This window comes from Trachurus japonicus, chromosome 20, assembly GCF_045865225.1.
Source record: "Trachurus japonicus isolate A0001 chromosome 20, Traja_1.0".
Taxonomy (NCBI): Eukaryota; Metazoa; Chordata; class Actinopteri; order Carangiformes; family Carangidae; genus Trachurus; species Trachurus japonicus.
Window position 1 is genome coordinate 5542531 of NC_140926.1, and position 20959 is coordinate 5563489.

At 40.4% G+C, this 20959-nt stretch overlaps 1 protein-coding gene and 2 long non-coding RNA genes across 3 annotated transcripts; 2 read left to right on the forward strand and 1 right to left on the reverse strand.

Annotated features, from left to right (window-relative positions):
* The first annotated feature begins 1363 nt into the window (after positions 1-1363).
* On the forward strand, positions 1364-2197 carry LOC146966259 (uncharacterized). Its single transcript, XR_015034499.1, has 3 exons — positions 1364-1573; positions 1640-1818; positions 1902-2197. It is a non-coding gene; the product is annotated as an uncharacterized LOC146966259 (long non-coding RNA).
* A 575-nt stretch (positions 2198-2772) lies between these two features.
* On the forward strand, positions 2773-4936 carry LOC146966260 (uncharacterized). The gene is made up of 5 exons (XM_085763957.1): positions 2773-2785; positions 2855-3043; positions 3186-3338; positions 3481-3677; positions 3798-4936. Exons 1-4 carry the CDS (start codon positions 2773-2775, stop codon positions 3675-3677), a joined length of 552 nt encoding a protein of 183 aa, XP_085620083.1. The 3' UTR covers positions 3798-4936.
* Positions 4937-10486: 5550 nt separating this feature from the next.
* On the reverse strand, positions 10487-12627 carry LOC146966261 (uncharacterized). The gene is made up of 3 exons (XR_015034537.1): positions 12539-12627; positions 11583-11650; positions 10487-10562 (listed from the first exon to the last, which is right to left on the reverse strand). It is a non-coding gene; the product is annotated as an uncharacterized LOC146966261 (long non-coding RNA).
* Between the last annotated feature and the right edge of the window lie 8332 nt (positions 12628-20959).

Below are 20959 nucleotides of genomic sequence, written 5' to 3' on the forward strand. Positions count from 1 at the left end.
CAGCCTCCACCTGACTGCTCCCTGGGAGATCTGCCTACTTTCCCCTCAGCAAGTCCTCTGGCAAAATTTGGTAAATCACTTGAAAATGCCTTGAAAATGAGATCTCGATCTCAACTGGTCTTTTTTACCTGGTTAAATAAAGACTAAATAAAAATAAAAACAGTGATGAATGAATTTAACTTTAAATGTTACCTTCAAATCTCCATGTATAATTTAATTTAAGATAGACATTGGAACAAACCTTACACTGTAAGACAATGTATTACATAGATAAAGAACACTAATGGTAATAGCCAGGTCCATGGTGATGAAAATATGTGTATGCTATCTGTTGATTAATTGTTTTAATATTATATATGTAATCTAAATCATCTTATATAACGCAAGTTTATATTTTCTTTACAGAAAAAAATATGGAGAGGCTCTCTGCTATTTTGGCATCATGTCATTCTGATGAGCCTCAAAGAAGCTCAGCATCATCCAGGTCTTTCCGTCAGCATAAAGCCTCGGAGCGCTGGAAAGAGTCAAGACCATACAACCTCCAGTGCCTCATAGAGAAGGAGGCTGTTGGTCATCCTTTGTGTTACCTCTGCAATGAGCCTGCTGTCATTCGGTTGGTATTCTTAAATACTAAACTTATTCCATGATCGGCTTTTAGAATTAGTGGTCAGTGTGTAATTATGTTTTCTTTTGTGCTGGTAGAAAACTTGAAAATTTCAGAAGCATCCCACAGGAATGTGGAAAATTATTTAGGACCTCCTGTGCCCAACTGCAAGGGGCTAAACCCTGAGACACATAAACCAAATAAATACAATTTTGTATCTCACCTGATTCAGAATATCCTAACTTGAATTAATAATTTTTTATAATCATTTTGCCTTTCCCTTCTAGGTGCAGAGATTGTCTTCCCGACGAGTGGTTCAGTGGCGACTGTGATGTACTGCATCACAAAAAGCAGCCACTCCACAACAGGGAATCCATTATTGATGGGTTTTTTTAAAGCTGTTCCTCCAACCACACACATCATGAAACAGGAGGATGGATATTGCACCCATGAGCAAGGTATGTCTCAATCTAAGCCTAATTGTTTCCATATGTATTTCTAACTTGTTACAAATAATGTAATGTAGTGGTTTCTTGTTTTTGTCAGCATGCATTTTGCCAGCTGCGAAGGCACCATGCTGTTTCTTGTGAGGGCACAAACATCATCATATCACCAGGGAAACCAGTGATTTTAATTACCATCAATGGTAAGAACAATTCACTACACTACACAGATCATGTGTATTAAGTATGTGGTTGGTGTGTATTCATGATGTTGTTTATTTGCATTATGTTCCAAGGGCGTTATGACTTGCAGCCACTGTATTTGTGTGGAACATGCCAGAGGCAGTGGACTCCTGAATTAAAGGACCTCATTAGGAGCGGATATTGGCCGGCCTCTCTTAATGTGTCTACTTTGTACACATTGGACCTTTTGAGCTCCTTCCAGGAACTGAAGGTAATTTCTCCTGGTTTTGCCAGACAGGCCTTCGCAAAGTTGCTGGAGCACCGCACAAAGTGTGGAGGAAGAGTACGTAAAAAACTGTATTTACATAAGCAGACATCACAAAAATGTGTAATTCTCTGTATCTTCTAGTCTGGACATATCAATGGAGATGCACTGCAGTGCAGTTTCTTAGAGTTTTCGTACTCTTCATTTGAGGAAAACCAACTCTGCTGTGGTGCTGAATTCACCTGCCCAGCCTGCACACCTGAAATGTTGGCTGTTTCGGCAGATGGAAACAGGAAGTTGTATCGCTTTGGCCAAAGTGGAAGGTGCTCTTTTTTCCATTGTTTTTATTGATTCATTTATATTCCTGTGTGACTAATGCATCTATCTATTTGTCTTTCTTCTTCAGCAGTGAGGACCCTGCCTTTTTTGAGGGGCTCTTTGTGGCAAAAGACAGTGAAGTGTCCACATTTACTGAGGCCATCCAAAAAGCAGTGAAAAATGCAAGTTATATTGTGTGACAAAATGTGACAAAATAGCTTTATTGCTGAAATATTACTGGAATTAAATTTAAAGAAACAATGACCTATATAGCAGACACAATTGCAATTATTTTATTTATGTTTGTTGTGTATGTTATAGAGACATGGAAAAGGAAAATGTGGGGACTCCCAATGGACAGCAGCAAGAGAAAGTTCAAGGAGGGCCTCCGAGATATGTAAAGGTAAGTCTGTATTTGTTGGTCACTTGGCTTGTTAATCCTTAAGGGCTTTAACCTGATTATTGTATAACACTATTTATCAGACATGTCAAAGACTCCTGGACGAGACTGCAAGGCTAGCTGCACTAAAAACGGAGGTATATTGCTCAGATGATGAAACATCACAGTGGATCTCTGAGGTGATTGAATGGGCAGCTGGAGGTAAGCAAGACCAGATAACAGAAATCAGTGCAAAGAGTGCACATCGCATGTTTTACAACCAAGTTGTATTAAAATGGATTTTATATGTAGACCAAAACAAGTTCTTAAATTTAAAGTCCTGTGTTCTGTTATATTGAATTTACTGTAACTTTTATTTCTATAGAGACACCAAACGCACCGCATAACACTGAAGGCACCACACAGAGCGAACTTCAGCAGTCCATTGTGGGGCTCTACCTTAGTGTCAGGCAACAGAAGCAAACCCTCTACCGTCAGGATGGTATAACAATAAAACAAGCTCATAAAATCAATCTACTGTAGTGTTAAACATTCCAACAAATGCATGTACTTGCAATTCATGAATTCTAACTGTCCATTATTTAAACTGCCATTAGATTATGATAATCTAGATAGTGTTCTTGCTCTTAATGTCTTTTCAGACAGCAGCAAGTTTCGCCACCGCCTTCGGAGGAAGCTGGGAGAGGACAAAAAACTGCTTCTTCAGGAGATGCAGAGGTACAATGGACTAGTACCGGACTCTGCAGCAATCAATGTGGCTGCTGTGGAAAACACATTCACTGGAGAGAGCACTGTGTCCCCTTTGTGGCCATGGGAGGTTCATGGCAGTGGTATGTCAGTTTTGTAAAGCTTCATAAGAATTATTTTGAGTTCTTGTACTTCGAGTATACTGAACTAAATCATAACATATTAAGCGTTTTAATATCCATTAGGTTTGTGGGTGTATTTTAATTTTACTGTTATTGTGTACAGAAAACATCACAATCAAGGAGGCATTGTTTGACCAAGTGATGTTAACAAAGCGGCTGGAAGAGGAGAAGAGCATTTTGCTTTTGGAGATGGAGCAACATTGCACATGGTTGCAGAAGCAGGCAGAGGAGCTGAAGAACAAGGTGGCTGAGAATGGTAAGATGGAACAAAAATGTATTCATTGAAATAATTGCTTTCAAGATTAAAAGAAGTGAGCCGAAATCAGTGTCAGTCACAGAAGACAGACATCTTGCTGTGGAGTGCATCTATAATGTGTCTTGTGTCCTTGGAAATGTAGACCAGGGCAACGAAGGACTTTGCTGTCTCTTGAAAAAACAACTGTCTGAACTGTTGGAGCAGTTGCAAGTGGTCCTCCGACAGTACAAGACTGCTTTAGGTCCTGAGGCCTCTGTCCATCTGCACATTGAGGAGGAGGATCAAAGTGACCTCAGCAGTCCAGACAGCAGTGAAGACGAAGAGGATGTCACAATTTAGGTAATTTACTCAAGTATGTACTGTATACTAGTGTTTATTTTGCAACCATACCTGTAAATGATTTATACAGCTTGTTCATTCTAGATTTCACCTTCTCTTACCATGTTTTTTTTTTCACAGATTGATGCTGCATGACGAACTGGACTCCGTGCTGCCAGACCCATCAGCCACATACCCATGTACACATAAAAACACGATAGAAAGCACACAATAAGAGTTACAAAAAACACAATAAGATCATAAAAGTTGCAGTGATATTTTAAACTCCAATGCAGAAATGGGTGGTAGGGGGAACTGAGGCACTCAGAGTAGGAGAGTGATTTACAAAGCCTTTTTTGCAGCATGGCCATACAAATTAAAAACAACTAGCCAACGCGTTGCGGCCACAGGCCTTCATCGGGGCTGATATAAAATGGCTGCCCATATGTAACCTCATACCCATATGTAACCTGACTTCCTAGGAAAGGGCCTTATAGTAGAAACACAGATTGTGGTGTTTATCAGTAGAATACAATATACATCCACACTTAAACGGACATGAAAGAAGAACAATACAAAATATACAAGCAAACAACAATAGAGAACATTTCAAGCACTGTAAATCATCAGGTTAGGGTTTCTCATTCAGGAAGTTGAAGGAAGACTTATATTGGCCAAGGGAGCTGGATCCCGCCTAGATCAAAGAAAAGGGGAGAAGTCAAGTTCACCATTTAGGCCTGGGTACTGTGTAGCTTTCAGAGTATATATCCAAATGGATTCTCTCTGTGAGAGACTTTTTAACCTGTCTCAGCCCCTTGCTGAACTAGCTATATGCTCTATGCCTGAGATCTTCAAGGTGTTACAGCTGCTGTGGTTGGTCTTGTTGTAATGTAAAGCCATAGGATATTGCTGGTTGCCTGTCCTAATGGCATGTTTATGTTCAACTAATCATACCTTCAATTTATGTTTCATTCTCCCAATATAAAACCAGCCACACAGGCATTCCAGTCTGTACACAACAAACGTGTTGCAATTTATAAATGATTTAATATCATATCTCTAACCTGAAGTAACATCCGTGAATCGGTTGGCATTGATCTATTATCACAACAATTGCAATTGACACATTTGTGATTCCCTGTTCTCATATTGAGCCATGTTTTATGGGGAGCTGAAGTGAGATGACTCTTCACCAGTTTATCATTAAGTTACCAGTTTATTTCTACTATAAGGCCTGCACAGACATGTGACCTTTCCCTGTATATAGGTTACATATGGGCAGCCATTTTATATCAGCCCTGATGAAGGCCTGTGGCCGCAAGGCATTGGCTTGTTTTAATTTGTATGGCCATGCTGCAACAAAGGCTTTTTTAAATCACTCTCCCACTCTGAGTGCCTCAGTTCCCGCTACCACCCAGTCTTTGGATCCTTACACTGAAGAGGACCAGAGGTAGAGACTAAAAGACAAAGAGACCTGTTTCAGTACACACCTTTCAGTGACTACAGATTGTAATGATCTTTAAGGCCAATCATTTTCATGGCTGTGTGAACCAGGTGCAGTAGCTTTGATTTAGTTGAAACAGGGAGGTTTCCAAACCAAACAGGCATACCATATCTGATAACGCTTTCCAACACAGCCTGATAAAAATTAAAACATAATTCTCTGCTCAACTCTGTATAGTCGCAGACTCCTTAGAAAGTACAATCTTTGGAGGAGTCTAGAACACACGCAGTCTACATGGGTGGTCCATGTTTAAGTTTGGTATATGTGGAAACTAAGGTACTTGTAGGACTGGGCTTGTGCAATTGGTTGGTTGTGGATGACAATTTTGCTGTGATCACAAACTTCTGTGGGATCGAAACTGATCTCCTCTGTCTTTTTAACATTTATTGTGAGATCGCACCACTCAACAAACCTTTCCACTTCAGAATGATAAATGTTAGTGTTGTCATGCTCCTGGAGTTAGCTCAGCACTACAGAGTCATCAGAGTATTTGAAAATATAATTCTGTGTGTGACTTGCTGAGCACTCATTTGTGAACCATGTGAACAGAACTGGTCAGCTGACACCCCTGTGGAGCTCCTGTGCTTATGGTTTTTACCTGACAAACACTATTACTGACCTTAAGTAGCTGAGTTCTGTTTGTTAAAAAGGAGTGATACTGAGGGGCTGACAGCCAGTTGTTTCAGTTTCTGAATTAAAAGATGTGGCTGAAGCGTGTTAAAAGCAGAGCTAAATCAATAAAAAGCAGTCCCCCCACTATCCTCAAGATGTTGGCCTCTGCGTTTTACTATAGCCTATTGCTGAGTTATACATAGCCTACCATGTCCAAGGCAGTGTCTGTAGTGTTCAGAAATAAAAACCACTGTGTGCACATGAATGGAGGTCATGCATTGTTTCTGTGTGTGTTACTTTGACACTTATTTAATATAAGTATAATCATGTGTCTTAAAATGTATTATGAAACATTTAACTTATGTACAGTATTCAGTATTACACGATTCAATACAACATTAGATAAAAGATGTTTTGCATCCACTGGCAGCTCTGTTCAATAAAAAAATAATACAGACACAACATGACACTATATGAGACCAAATTATTCATATTCACACATACACAACTATCACTGGAACTCTTTCTGTCATCCTCCACTTTGGACAAAGAGCAACTGTGAAATCGCCCCCTTGGTAGGGGGACAACTGGCGATTGCACCGGACTGGACAGCAGCCGACAGATTTATGACGTTAGGTTATGGTTTAATAATCATTATGAATGAGGTGAGTATAGCCTATGGTGCTAGTGTTCATACAATCAACATAGTTGGTGGTGTGTCTGGAGCAGCTGCTGACAGTGACAGTTTCCTCATCACTAAACGTGGACCACAATCCGATCCTCAATCACTCACGTCATGAGGACGGGACAGTCTTTAGACATATAAGCTACATCCATGCATATAAGGCATAGGCGTGTCGCCTGTGTATATTCTGTGATTTTTCTCTCTCGAGCGAGACATGTTTTCAAATCCTCCCGCCCCTGAACGCATCTCCGTCAGTATCTGAAGTTACGTCTGAGAGACGTCTACTACACCGTAACAAATGTATATGTTCATGTTTTTCAAACATACATTTTCAAATTACATGACCATATACCTTAAGTTAATTTTTTTTGTATTATAAAGTAGCCTAACCAGAAATATGTTTTCGCAACCCTAAATCCTCCCGCCACTGAACGCATCTCCGTCAGTCGAGCATAAGTTACGTCTGAGAGACGTGTACTACACCGTAATAAATGTATATGTTTATGTTTTTGAGACATACCTTTTCAAATGACATGACCATATATCTTAAGTTTGATTTTTTTGTATTAAAAAGTAATAAGAAATATGTTTTCGCAACCCTAATCTATCAACCAACCCTAACATCAACTGAAAACTACAAAGATGGGGACATGTCCGGAAGTTGCAATACACAGTGCTATGCTCCGCCATATTGTTTTGTAGTTCCAATGTGTTTTCTCTATTATGTGAAGTCATAACCAAGAATATTGTTGGCTTATTTATAGTTTTTAAGGATAGGGAACACATTTTTTAGGTCAGATTTTATGCATGTGATTGACAACATGGTGAAATCATGTTTTTTTTAGATTTTGGCCCTCATCAGTGGCGCCCCCTATTGACACTGATTCGGTTATAATAGTATAGATCAAGAGCTTTCCAAAACTGTTGATCCCATATCTCTAGCACTTTCTGTTGCTGATTTATGAGTCTTCAAAAACACCCCAATTTCAAGGTTCAAAGGTCATTCCTGGGGAGAAGGAAACACCCATATGTCTCATTCTGAAATATATTACTCTCTAGGTCAAGACCTTTCCAATGATGTCTTCATTGTCCACCTACGACAAAATTTCATTTTCGACTTGGTCCCAGCCAAGCCACTTTCAGGTGTACTTTCTCAGATGCCTTAGGGTCCCAGCTAGATAAAATAAATCCAACATTTTTTAAGGCCTATTTAATGGCCAAATATGTTCACAATATTGATGTTTGCCTTCCACACAGTCATATTTTTCAATTTGGATCAGTTAAGACCCAATCTTCCCATACAAATACATATTCTTGCAAATAAGCATATTCCCCATTCCCTTAATATGACCATAAACATAGCCTAGGCTATAGCTACTGCACCCTTTCCCACACTGATAGAATAGATCAGTGGTTCCCAAACTTTCTCTACTGGGCCCCACTTTGGTTCATTAGATTTTTCTTTCTGCAATGTCCAGCTTTTATGTATTTTGTATTGATTGAGGCCACAGCAGAAACAACCTACCTTACATGGGCAGGATGTGGTAAAAGGAAAGAGTGGCCTACCTATGGCCTGTGCCTCATTCCTCGCATTGTGACAGGCCTTTGACAGGTCATGTTTTGATATAGTTGCCTGTGGTGAGCATTCAGGAACACTCTCATCATGGACTGAAACCATTTAGGCCTATTGCAACAAAGTTATTAGACTTTGTTAGATAATTCATCTCCCTATAGATAGTTGTGTAAGTTAATGGTCAATCCCTCTGTGTCATAGTGACTTTCTGTAAGATTACTGTTGTGATCAGTTATCTGCCCTATTTTCTCTCTGAGGAACATGCTCTTTGGCGACTTCAATCTCACTCTGGCTGCTTACAGACACAGCTGTAGAGTTAGATGATAATGCCTTCCGTCACTGGATGACACTTTGTGTTTCCTAGCTGGTGTGAATCCTTATCTTCATGTTTATGCCAATTGAATGTTAACACATCTCCCCTTTGCTATCTCAGCCCACCTTTCTAGTATAAGAATCTGAGCTTTACTGTTTGACCCTCAGAATTGAGGTGGACTCATGCACTTATGTTGTGATGACGAATCTTCTGTTCTCCTTGGACCAAGTAAATAAACTCCTTCAGCATAAGACATACAGGACTCTGGTACTTATTCTTCATCGGCATCACCACAAAGTCCTCCCTAACAGACTTGGGCTTAAGGCTCCACTCTAGATTGAATGTGATTGGCTAAAGACTAATCAGCTGGCTGTCAGATGACAACAGCTAGGGGCCCCTTATGACTTCAATGTCCTGCATGAATTTGCACAAAGCTTATAGGAGATGATCATTTGTGGATCTGCAGGTGCGCATTGGTCCCGCACCAAGGGATGACTGTTTGCAGAGTTACGTTGCAGACCTAAGTGTATTCACACTAGAAGTATGTCATGTGTTACTGTCTGACTTCTTCGGGTGGAGGCTCTATGGTGGAGGCTGGAACAGTGTGACATGAGTCAGGCCCGCAGGACCACTCGGAGCAGGGCCACTTGGACCAACAGGTCCGGTCAGCGATGTTGATGTCAGCACGGGCTGTGGACAGAGCTGAACTGGGACAGGGTGGAGTGCATGTGTGTGTGTTGTGTGTGTCTGGTGTTGGCATCTCCATAGCAACAGTGCCTCAGGTACTGCAGCATTTACCTTACCAAAAATGACATCAGCGAGGGTCAAACAAATAATAGCCTCACATTATCCTTTTCCCATTTGTTAATGATCTTTATTTCTTTATGTACAGCCATGACCTTTTGTCAGCAACAAAGTTAACAACTTGTGTTTTTCCATACTGCGAAAGTAACCAATTTTAAAAAGCAATAAAATGTCAAGAACATGAAATCAAATAATACGTGAGCTTTGATATAATAGAAGTGAAGTTTATGTGGAGTTCTCCATCTTATCTCAACTAGAAATAAACATGACCTTAAATACAAAATATAAACTTGATGACATATATGCTCCAACCAAAACATTCACATTGAAACAAAAACATTCACATTACACATTTTTATTTTTAAACAATTTGAAGAGAATCCTTTGGCTGCCAGGAATGGGCCCATTCCTTGCCACTGAAAACAGATGAGAAATGTTATTTTTGTTACTGGTGCTTGCTGAGTATTTCTAATAAGCTTAACCTTCTAACACGTGTCACCCTACAGAATATTCTAGGGGTGACCTCAAATAGTCGACGATTCAATTCGGAGAGGTCTGATTTGACTATCAACCTTGTCAGAATAGCACCAAACATCATCAACAGTACAAACAGTCTATTCTCACGCTTGTTTACGTGATTCTCTCCCGCAAATATCTAAAGTTAGAAATGCCCAATTCTGTTCATGTCCCTGTGAACACTCTAATAACAAACTAATAACTTTTATAAACTGATAGGCAAGATACGTAGGAACTTTGAGTGCATTTGCATGGAGTAATAACACACATTTTCATCTTTGAGCTGCAGGACTCTACTTCACTCGGTAATCGCCTCCGCACCAGCTGACTACCTGCAACCATGGCTGTAACAAGCAGACTTCACAGAAGGGAACTGCCACTGAGACTGAATGTTTGTGCTGCCAGTCACCCTCGGACGTGTGTTGTCAGTGCCGGGATGCTATCCTGGACATGAAAAGTTGCTGCATAGCGTATAACTGGAGCAGAGTGGGTGAGTTTTTTTCGTCTCTTTTCAATAGAAACCAGGCAAAGCAAACAGATGTTTGATGCCTCATATTATGGGCTGGGACGCTGTTCTACTGTTGATGACGTTTGGTGCTGTTCTGAGCATTATTTGTCGCTGTGAGTGGCTGTTTGATCGCAATTTGCGCGTGGAGAAATATGCTGCGCTGTTTGTTATGGTGCAGTCTTTGCTAAAGTTGCTACAACTAGAGAAGCTAAAGGTTAGCAGATTTTATCTCTCGAGGGGGGGTCTAACTCACCATGGGTTAAATTTATGCTGTAATATCCCTTTAAGTATTAATGCAGACTAGGCCTATAGAGGGAGAGATTAAGCAAAATTGCATAATTACATACCAAACTGGACAGGGCTCCCACTCCACCAACATCTCTGCTTTGCCCTGTAAAGACAGTAAAGAACAACAAAAAAGAAAGACATCTATCATTATTCTAAAAGGCATCAATCTCAATCTTACGAATCAGCTATTATCTGTGGTTGCAGTCACTGAGTTTTGTTGGTGCATTGGGACTTTCCTGATATTTACATTGTTTCATAATGATATGTTCAGTATAAACTGTGTTTTAATCTGTGATTCAAAAACACCCTACAGATGGGCCGGTGCATATTCTCATTTGCCCAGGTCATAGTATTTCAAAGGAGGTTAAATCGAAAGCAACTGGGATCTTAGACAGAGAGGACAGATGGTTTGAAAGAGGAGTTAAAGAAGCCATCTATGTAAAAGTAGAGAAACCATCCCTCAACAGGGGAGGTGGCCTCAGACACCACCTATCTCCAATTTACAATGCTGCCCTTTCATCCCTTCCCAGGAGATTCAACAATCTAGCCTCAAAGAACAACCACTGTTCACAAGTGGCAAGTGACTCCAACAACTGTCGTTATAACACATAGGGCACTAACGAAGTCGAAACCAACTTTCTATCAAAGGCAGTAATTTAAACGACTGTCGTTATAACAACATAGGGCATAAACGAAGTCGAAACCAACTTTCTATTAAAGGCAGTAATTTAAACGACTGTCGTTGGCACTTGGAGCACAAAAGGGAACCAGTGACATCATCACCCTTGTGAACGCCCACACAAGAGGTTAAATAGTGAGTCTCCACACCAGATAGTTGGACCAGTCCCAGCCTGGTCAGATGCTACATGAACTGATGAAGCCTCTTGGATGAGAGGTGAAACGTCTTCCTAGACAAATAACTAAGTCCAGTTGCTTTCGATTTAACCTCCTTTGAAACCCTACAGATGATATACACAAGGATGTTTCTAAAACTGACAGTGCATTTGTGTAGAATTTCAACAAATAAGTATTTTATTTTGTTTTTGCAGGGGCAGTACATGATTACAATTAATTGCAACAGAGTTAGCTAATTTTACATGGGTGTCTGTCTACCCTGTCTAACCTTTCTCACTCTCTCCCTCTTTACTCTCCTTATGGGAAAAGTCTCAAGACGAGCATGGTAAGAGCAATCTGTGAACATAAAAACATAGCTGTTACTAACTAACTTTTTTTTTTTTTTTTTAGATTAGGAGCAACAAGAAAAATACAACTGTGAAGACTTCAGTGGTATGCAAGCCAAGAATGGTTATAGAATGCTTAGCATGTTATACCCTAACTACAAAAGTTATTTGGTAAAATTAAACACATTAAGCCTGATGGATTTCCTGTGTTTTCTGTTAAAAATCATCTCTCATAAAAACTTACAACTATTTGGCAAATAATGTGGGGAAAATGATCAAAGCATCAACCCCTGTAAATACATGTATTTCAGCCGGGACCACTTCAGTCAAAGAAACTTAATTACAATTGCAAAATTTAATTTTGACGGCGTGGCTTTTTTCTGGGACCTCCCTGCTCTCACTGACCTATGTGGAAGGCATGAGGCAGGGAGAGCAGAGTCAGCAAGACCCCCAGAACAGAGCAAGCACCAATGACCCAATTATGACATTGGTAAGTCAGAACAAAATGAGAAGGAGGAGGTGGGTTGTAAAGCAGCAAGCTGAGAAAGCAGCAGAAGCAGATGGCCGACTGATGCAGTTTAAATAGAGCGCCCAATTGAATGAGAAGGAGGAGATATGGTCCGCTGATAAGGAGCTGGCCTATCACAGCCAGCCAGCTGATATGAGCCTGTCCAACATGGCCTGCCCACATCAGCTGACTATGTGGCCTGCCTGAACTAATGCTACACTCAATTTTTGCAACTATGTGCGCAGTGGCACACAGTGTATGTTTTCTGATTAAGTCAACCAGTAAACCATTATCCAAGTTCCTGCCAAAGACATTTCTTGTGAATATGCAAAATTATTAAATGATTGGTTTGTGCTGTAAGGATAACAAACAGGAATAATTTAAACTTACTTTTTTGTAGCTTCTTTCTCTCTGGCATATGCCTTGTTGCCACTGCAATATAAGATTATACTTCACTCATATATCCTTTAAAAGATGACCCTATCCCTTCTTAACTGTATGTAATGTATTAATAAACAGTGATAATGAGATATTGATAATCAACAGAGACATGAGATTACCAATGTAATTAATTGAGAACACCCTATAAACATTAGTACATACCTGACTTTTTACTCATGTCGGTCTGCTCTGCCTTTCCCTCTGCGTTGGTCTGCTCCGCATCGGTCTGCTCTGCCTTTCCCTCTGCGTTGGTCTGCTCCGCATCGGTCTGCTCTGCCTTTCCCTCTGCGTTGGTCTGCTCCGCATCGGTCTGCTCTGCCTTTCCCTCTGCGTCGGTCTGCTCCGCATCGGTCTGCTCTGCTTGTCCCTCCTCGTCAGTCTGCTCTGCCTGTCCCTCTGCGTTGGTCTGCTGCTCCACGTACCACTCCATGTTGGTCTGCTCTGCTTGTCCCTCCATGTTCGCCTTGCTTGGCCCTTCCAGTGGGTCACAGGGTGTGAGGTGCAGTGTGATTAGCGCCTCCTCATTTACATCTGGGTCCTGGTTCCAACCTGCAGTTAAACAAATTGTCAAATCTCATTCAGATTTGTGTTCACTTTAGATTACAGGAAACTTTTGAGTCTCCTGGATCTATTCAATTTCTACAAATCTATACTGTATTTAATTCTTTGTGACTGTAACTATAACTCAGAATATTATCATATGGTTCAATTAATTAAAATATTATTTTATTTCTCTGTAACAGACCATTATTATCACTGCTGCTCTTGGTGTATAATGGACCATGTATCCAGCCACTTCGTGTCAAGGTCTTGCATCACCCAGTCAGGGTTTTTTCCTAAACAATGACCCTGCACACTATCCCTTACATACTTTATGGTCAGCGTCCTGTTCTGAAAGCTGATGCCAACAGACTCAATAAACTCATCAGGAAAGCTGCTCCTGTCATGGGAGTGGAACTCCAGTTGGTTGTGAGAGAGGAAGATGCTGAGAAAACTCTCAGCATCATGAACAATTTCTCTCACCCCCTGCATGCCACACATGCACATTACTCTAACTATTATTAGCATTTACTCCATTCACACTATAATAAACCAATAATCTGGCATGAAAATGTCCTTTAGGATTAAAAAAAAGTTCTATCTCATCTTATTTTATCTATAACATTGTTTATACAGGACAATGACAGAGTACTCACAAGATTGACATCAAACTAAACTAAACTATTTAAACTAACATGTGTGTGGTGAAGGAGCACCGTTATTTTGTCACTTTATATTTTGACATGGACAAAGGAGACAGCGACGCCAGACAGCCAAACATTTTACAGGAGGAAACTGATGTTTTGATCCGGCAGGTCCAAGCTCACAGTGGCCGAATATATGGTAACACGGACAGACCTCCACGGACTGATGAAGCAGAAATAGTCTGGGAGGAGGTTATTGTTAATCAGATTTGCCCTGATACACTAAGAACTGTTGCCCAGTGTGGAAAAAATAAAAAAACAGAAAAAACGCACCCTTTTCCACTAATAAATACGCTCACATTTACTCTTTACGGTCTGTTATAGTTAACAACGGACTGTTATACAGAAATACAAGACCGTAGGATGTAGAATAAAGAGCGTAATTCATTGTGTTATCAAAACGCAGCATTCAAAAGAGCCGTGTCATAAAAAAAGGTTAATCCACTCCTTTTGTGAGAATTGCTGTCACAGCCCACGAGATGACAGACTCTGCGACCGCTGTGTGATGTCACATGATATGTAAGGGATAATGTATAGTTTGGAGGTTGTTATGGAGAAATAAACCCCGACAGGTTGTATGGAACCTGGTTTATTTCTCCATAACAACCGACCAACTATACATTATCCCGCTTATTACACGGTTCACAAGTGAAATAATTAATTTGAAACATAATGTTGATCAAAATACGACTTTAAACGATTTAAAATTGCATCATTTAGCGAATCTGCAAGACTGGTCACGTCGGCTGTGTTGCTGAGCATCCTCCTGGTCGTGCATTTGAAGCCTTTGATAATCAATCAGTGGATCGATGGATTACCATACAGGTGTTAAGATGTGTGTATTGTGTGTAGTCGTATCTGTCATAAACAAGAGATTAATTTTACTGTTTACGGGGTGCGTTTGTGTTGTGGATCCGCGGTGCCACCGAGACGAGAGGAGAGCTGTGACACCGGGTCAGAGGCTCTGATCAGCAGGTTTGGTTTTCAGGCACAATGTGGAAGGATCCTCCACTCTCCTTGTAAGAAGTTACAAGTCGTTTATCTAACATCACTACTTGCGCAGAAAGTAGACCAGGTTGGAGCTGGCGGGCTTTCAGCACACTTTCGGCACAGCTTTTTGGCACGAAATTGTCACTGCGCCAAGCTGAATCTGTGACACTTCCCCCTGCTGCACCGCCACACCCATCTCAGCGCACTGCTGTCTACCAAATTACCAAACTGACCGTGCGCTGGGTTGCGCTGCATGAAACTTGCACTGCGCCGCTGCCACAAAACTAGAAGGCCATAATTCCTTTCCAATACAATAATTTAATAATACCATTTGTTAAGCATGCATTGCATGCATCTTACCTTCACAAAGGTACTCATAAAATGAGCCAATCTCTTGGAGGTAGTCTTTGGCAAAATCAGTAAGGCTGCAACGAGGGGTGAGGATCTCACACTTGGTTTGCTCCTTCTTTGTCTTCTTTCCAAGAAGAAGCACTGGTTTGTAACCAATAGCATGGAGTTTCTCAAGCTGCAATGACATAAGTTTGTATTATCAGTTGAAAAAAATGGAATAGCAACTACAAAACTAACTGAACACATTGATTAATGACAAAAATATGACATTACTGAGGACAGAATCCATACTAATGCCATTTAGGATGATCTGATTTCGTGATGAGTTTCACTTTTGTATAAAAATGTATGTGCAAACAGGAACAGTTCATTATGTGTAAGCAAAAAACTAAACTTTAAGACAAATAGCAACAGTAAGGGTACAATATGTATCACATTTGTAACACTTGTTTTTCATTTAGATAACTAGAAAGAAACTGAAGCATCAACAATGACAATTTCTAAATGTATTCAAAATAGAGAGAAGCATTTGTGTTTCTGTGACTGAATAGGTGAATGCTGCAAATGCATTTATAGTTGGCAGTGTATACATTTTACAAGCTGTAGTGGTATAAACGCAGTCCATTTCTTCTATGAACTTTTTTGTTATGAACACAGAAATACCTGAGGATCACAGGATTTTCCATGTATACCACATAACTTATTTCCAGTATTGTCTGAGCAGTTCAATGTGATTTTAAAATCTGCACAAACCATTATGGTGGCTTCATCCTTAATGGATGCCACGTTGTGGTTCTTCTTACGGCCAACCACCCATTCTTCTCTCTTATAATCAAACTTCTGAAGCTTCTTTTTAAGGCGCTGCTTCAGAGGCTGCTCTGTCTTGCAGTGAGGACACACCTTCTGCGCACAAAACAAAACTCCCTTGCAAAAGGGACACGTCTTTTTTGTAGACCCTCCTGGCATGACAAAAATATCATAAATATAGGACGATATGATGCTGAATATCACTTCTTAAATGTACAGGCTTGACGTAGCCTAACATTAAAAAAACGGAGGGGGGGCGAGTTCGATATGGCTACGATATGTAATATGATATATGAGGAATCTCTGATGATTAAAATGTTGTATTCAGTTGATGTCAAGGTTCAGAAATTAAATAAAACCAAAGCCCTTCTGTGCGCCGTGGCATTTGAATGTCGTGCTTGCACGCACGCAATTAACTTCCAATTGAAATACATTAGTTTAAAATTCGTTCTGAGCAACACGAAAAAAACAAGGAAATCGTGTTGGCCAGCACGATCAATAGATTAAAATTAAGTCTAGCTAGCTGTGTCTAGCTGTGTTTATTTGCAGAAAGGTTTAAAAAGTATATGCAACTGGTTGAACCATGATTTCACCATCTTCTGAATGTATACAAAAAGTCACGTTTTTTCTAAACCAATACACAATTTTTAAGGGTGCCCAAGCAATGAGACATTATATCAATGTTATTGCATATCATAATTCTTTGGTGATGCTCCACGCTCGGCGGGAATAAGCTTACACATAGTTGATTTATCAGTCAGCTAGCTGGACAAAGTTACAAGATATGGCTATTTTTTCCCTCACAAGTTAGAAGATGGTTTTCATACATAGTCTTGCGTTTAATAATGAAACCAATGTTAATGTGAACATCCAGCAGGCACACATCTTACCTGGTGAAGGGTTAGCGGGAAAGGGGGAGAATCTGTTTCCACCGGACAACATAAGGAGAGGGACAAGAGAAATACAGGACACTTCCACAATAATAGTACGAAAAAACGATATTAAAATAATATAAGATGACACTGTCAGCGTAGTGGTACCTTACAAAAACAAAACCAAAAAAACGTAGTCCGTAGTTGAAAAAGTAATGCGGACATTCTAGCTATATTGTAGGAAAGACAGGAAACAGATATCTGTTTCCTGTTTTTTCCTACAAAATAAAATAACCAAAAGTTTTCTAATCATAAAATGCCTGAACCCTGCAGCAAATAAGAGGAATAAAGCATTAGATCATAAATATGGGCGTTATGATGCCGAGAATCCCTGCATTCTTAGTGTACAGGCTTGACGTAACATTAAAAAACCCGGGGAAAAAAAACTGTTTGTTAGAATATATAAAAAAGTTTACCTCGCAATATGAAAAATAAATGCGGACATGTATTATATTAACGGGACATTCGATTCGGGGAGGGGAGCAGGAAGCAGATATTAAAAATAACCATAAAATAGGTTTCTAATCACAAAATGCCTGAATCCTGCAACAAAAGGGAACGATAAAAGCACCAGATCATAAATATAGGACGATATGATGAATATCACTTCTTAAATGTACAGGCTTGACGTAGCCTAACATTAAAAAAACGGGGGTGGGGGCGAGTTCGATATGGCTACGATATGTAATATGATATATGAGGAATCTCTGATGAATAAAATGTTGTATTCAGTTGATGTCAAGGTTCAGAAATTAAATAAAATCAAAGCCCTTCTGTGCGCCGTGGCATTTGAATGTCGTGCTTGCACGCACGAAATTAACTTCCAATTGAAATACATTAGTTTAAAATTCGTTCTGAGCAACACGAAAAAAACAAGGAAATCGTGTTGGCCAGCACGATCAATAGATTAAAATTTCGTGTCAGTTAACACGATTTCCCGTGAGACCGGGTTGTGTGAGCTGCTCAGAGCTACGCTACGGAGGCTCATGGGATTTCTTGGTTTCCCTCATCAAACTCATCAAATACACAATCCAGCAACTCCACAACGCTCTGGTGGACAAGTTGTGACCTGCACATTCACCACGCTATGAGATAATAACACAACGTTACCAGACAGAGTTGTTTTAGAGGTAAATTCATGCAAAACCGCTGATGTTTTGGAGTTGTTGGATTGTGTATTTGTTGAGTTTGATGAGGGAAACCAAGAAATCCCATTAGACTCCGTAGCGTACTGTAGCTCTGAGCAGCTTGCGGCTCTGCTCCGCCATTCTAAAAATAGCTTGCACCGACAATTAAAGGTAACAAACCTGAGGATTATGGCAGTGGGCCAATTTGCCAAAATGTTGAACTATCCCTTTAAGATAGAGCAGAAAGCTTTGAGGGAAATAAATCCTGATCATTTTAGTTCAGATTGGAGGGTAGCTATTATTCAAAGCTGATGGGGCAGAGAAACTGAATGTTTTTTTTCCTGTTTCAGTCTGAACACGAGGAGCAGACAGGTACAAAATGTCATTTGATCGTAAGCCATAATGGCTTTTAGTTCTCTGAAGAAAAGTAGTCTACATAAATATGCAGGAACCAAGCCAAGAAGAGCCCTATAAATCAGAGTCATCCAGAGTGTATATCCTCCTACATGCAAGGAATCTAATAACTATTAAAAGTAATTGTGACAGCATCACTTGATTAATTAAACATAATTATGTCATGTTTTTTTTAATGATAGCTCCTGCTAGCTATTGCAACATAGTTAATTATGGGAAGATCAGTTAGCTATAGCAACAACATCTATCTGGAGCAACCGTTGGCCGTCTACATGTCTCTGCTGATAACATACACATAGTTATTAACCTTTATAGCTATTTAGCTCAGCAAGCTTGATTATAATAGCTGCTAACTCGTTAAACTGTGTTGTTAGCTCTGATTATAGGTTGCCGCCACAGTGAGAGAGTTAGCATTGCGTGCTACTTCCTGTTCCTGCTCTTTCTCGAAAGAACAATTTAAAAACAAATCATTAATTTAATTCACATGTATTTTAACAATAATTATACGTTTTGTAGCTGTTCCCTTCCCAGAATTAATTATTAACCCTTTTGACGACCCCGTGTATGACGTGCTCGGATTCCTCAATCTCACGTCCTTCTTCCCCGTACTGTAATTACGGATCACGCACATTGTTGTGGTGCCACGGCGTTGGAAGGCCTCTCTGCACAACGTGTAAATCATGTCATTACACTGTTTGAACAGGAGAGGTTAGGCCCTAATTACACGCCTGCGGGGCAGCTCGAGGTGCCGTGGCGCCGAGGTGAGCTTCAAGCCTGTTTATGTAACAACGGGGGGAATGTGGGGAATGACAAAAGACCTGCGACAGGAACGGGACAGCAGCAGCAGCTTCTGACGGTGAAGAGAGGGGGGTTAAGAGGCAGGTTGGACGAATCCTCTCCATTCCTAGCATTGCTGCGCATCAGACCACAAGAAACAGGGTGTGGGAAATGAAAGACGACGCAGCGGACATTAAATCTCCGCTAAAGTGTTGTTTTCGTCTGTCATCAGCGTCGGGCTGTTAATCAAACGTGTGCAGCAGATCCTCGTTCCTCGTTCAGGTTCCACCTTTCTACATTCTTCTGTCTTCTAGGCCAGTGCCGTGTCTCCACTCGAATACTTCCCATACTTACACTAACTATTTTGAGTGTGTAAGTGCGTTCACACACTGACAATATGTCAAAACACAGTGTAGGTACTGTAAGAACCTGGATGGTTGCACTCATAACGGTCAAACAGTCGAGTGAGGAGCGATGGACACTTCCCCACCCTCGAAGATCGCCGTCTTTGGTTACATGAATGAATGAATGAATTGAATTTTATTATTCTGCATTGGGCTTATGAGACGCCAAGAAAACAAACCAGGACCAGAGCTCGTCATCAACATATCAAAGAAATAAGAAAACAAACAAGATGCAGTTAAAACAGCCTCAGCTCAGGAGCAATTAGATCATCTTTGGGCTTCAAAACCATTATTCAAAAAAAAAAAGAAAACAATACCAAGAGTCCATCAGAGATTAATTAAACAAATGTTCCTGTCTTCTTTTCCACCAGGCTTTAGAAATGAAACCAGCAGCATACGTAAATCAACATACCGGTAAGACAATGTTTTCCAACAGTAAGAGGAGCATTATCTCCACCTCACATTAAACCGGTGCTTCACACAAGCAAAAGAAAAAGAAAAAAGAGTGAGACATTCATTATCGCTAATTGAAAATTACAAACAAAACGAGCCGGTAGATGTGTTGACGGGCGACAGTAGCGTCCAAAAAGATGAGGACGTTGGGAACCGTTGCGATTTTTGTCCTTTCTTTCGTGTACATGACATGCCCGTGGGATTCTGCACCATTGCACATTTTGCACTATGCACTTTTCACTATGTAAGGTTGTATGCTCCTCCAACGTAATTTCATTGTTATTTATGGCAATGACAAATAAATGATGATCGATGATTGATTGATTGATCGTTAGTTTCGTTAAGTGCACAATGACAGTGCTGTGGAAATTCGTGCACTACAGAAGTAAGTGTATGTAGTGAACATAGTGTATACTACATGACAGTGAACTCATGAACTATTAGATCTGAGACACAGCTCAAGACGTTGGACTTTTTTCTGTCTCTTTCAGCCTGGATTTCACATTCAAGTTTGTCGTCTTTATCTTACCCCCCCCCCCCCCCCCCCCTCTCACACTGCACCAATATCTTGACACTGACCTTATGTGCAGTGAGTGAGGAGACAGAGAGACAGAGGGTTATGTTTGTGTGATATGAGTTGTAACATACCTCAAGTCTTAATCTTAAAGCTTGTGTAAATAAAAAGTCTCACAGCCCCGGGCCGCTTCAAACGGCCTCGTACAGTAACCACCACGGCCTTTGATCAAAAAGCCCCCTCCCCCCCTACACTGTTTGTCCAATAATAAAGAACTGTTTCATTACTGCGACTTTATGTTTTTCCTGTGGGATTCTGGGACTTATCTCTAAAAGGCCTCTCTCTCTTTCTCTCCGG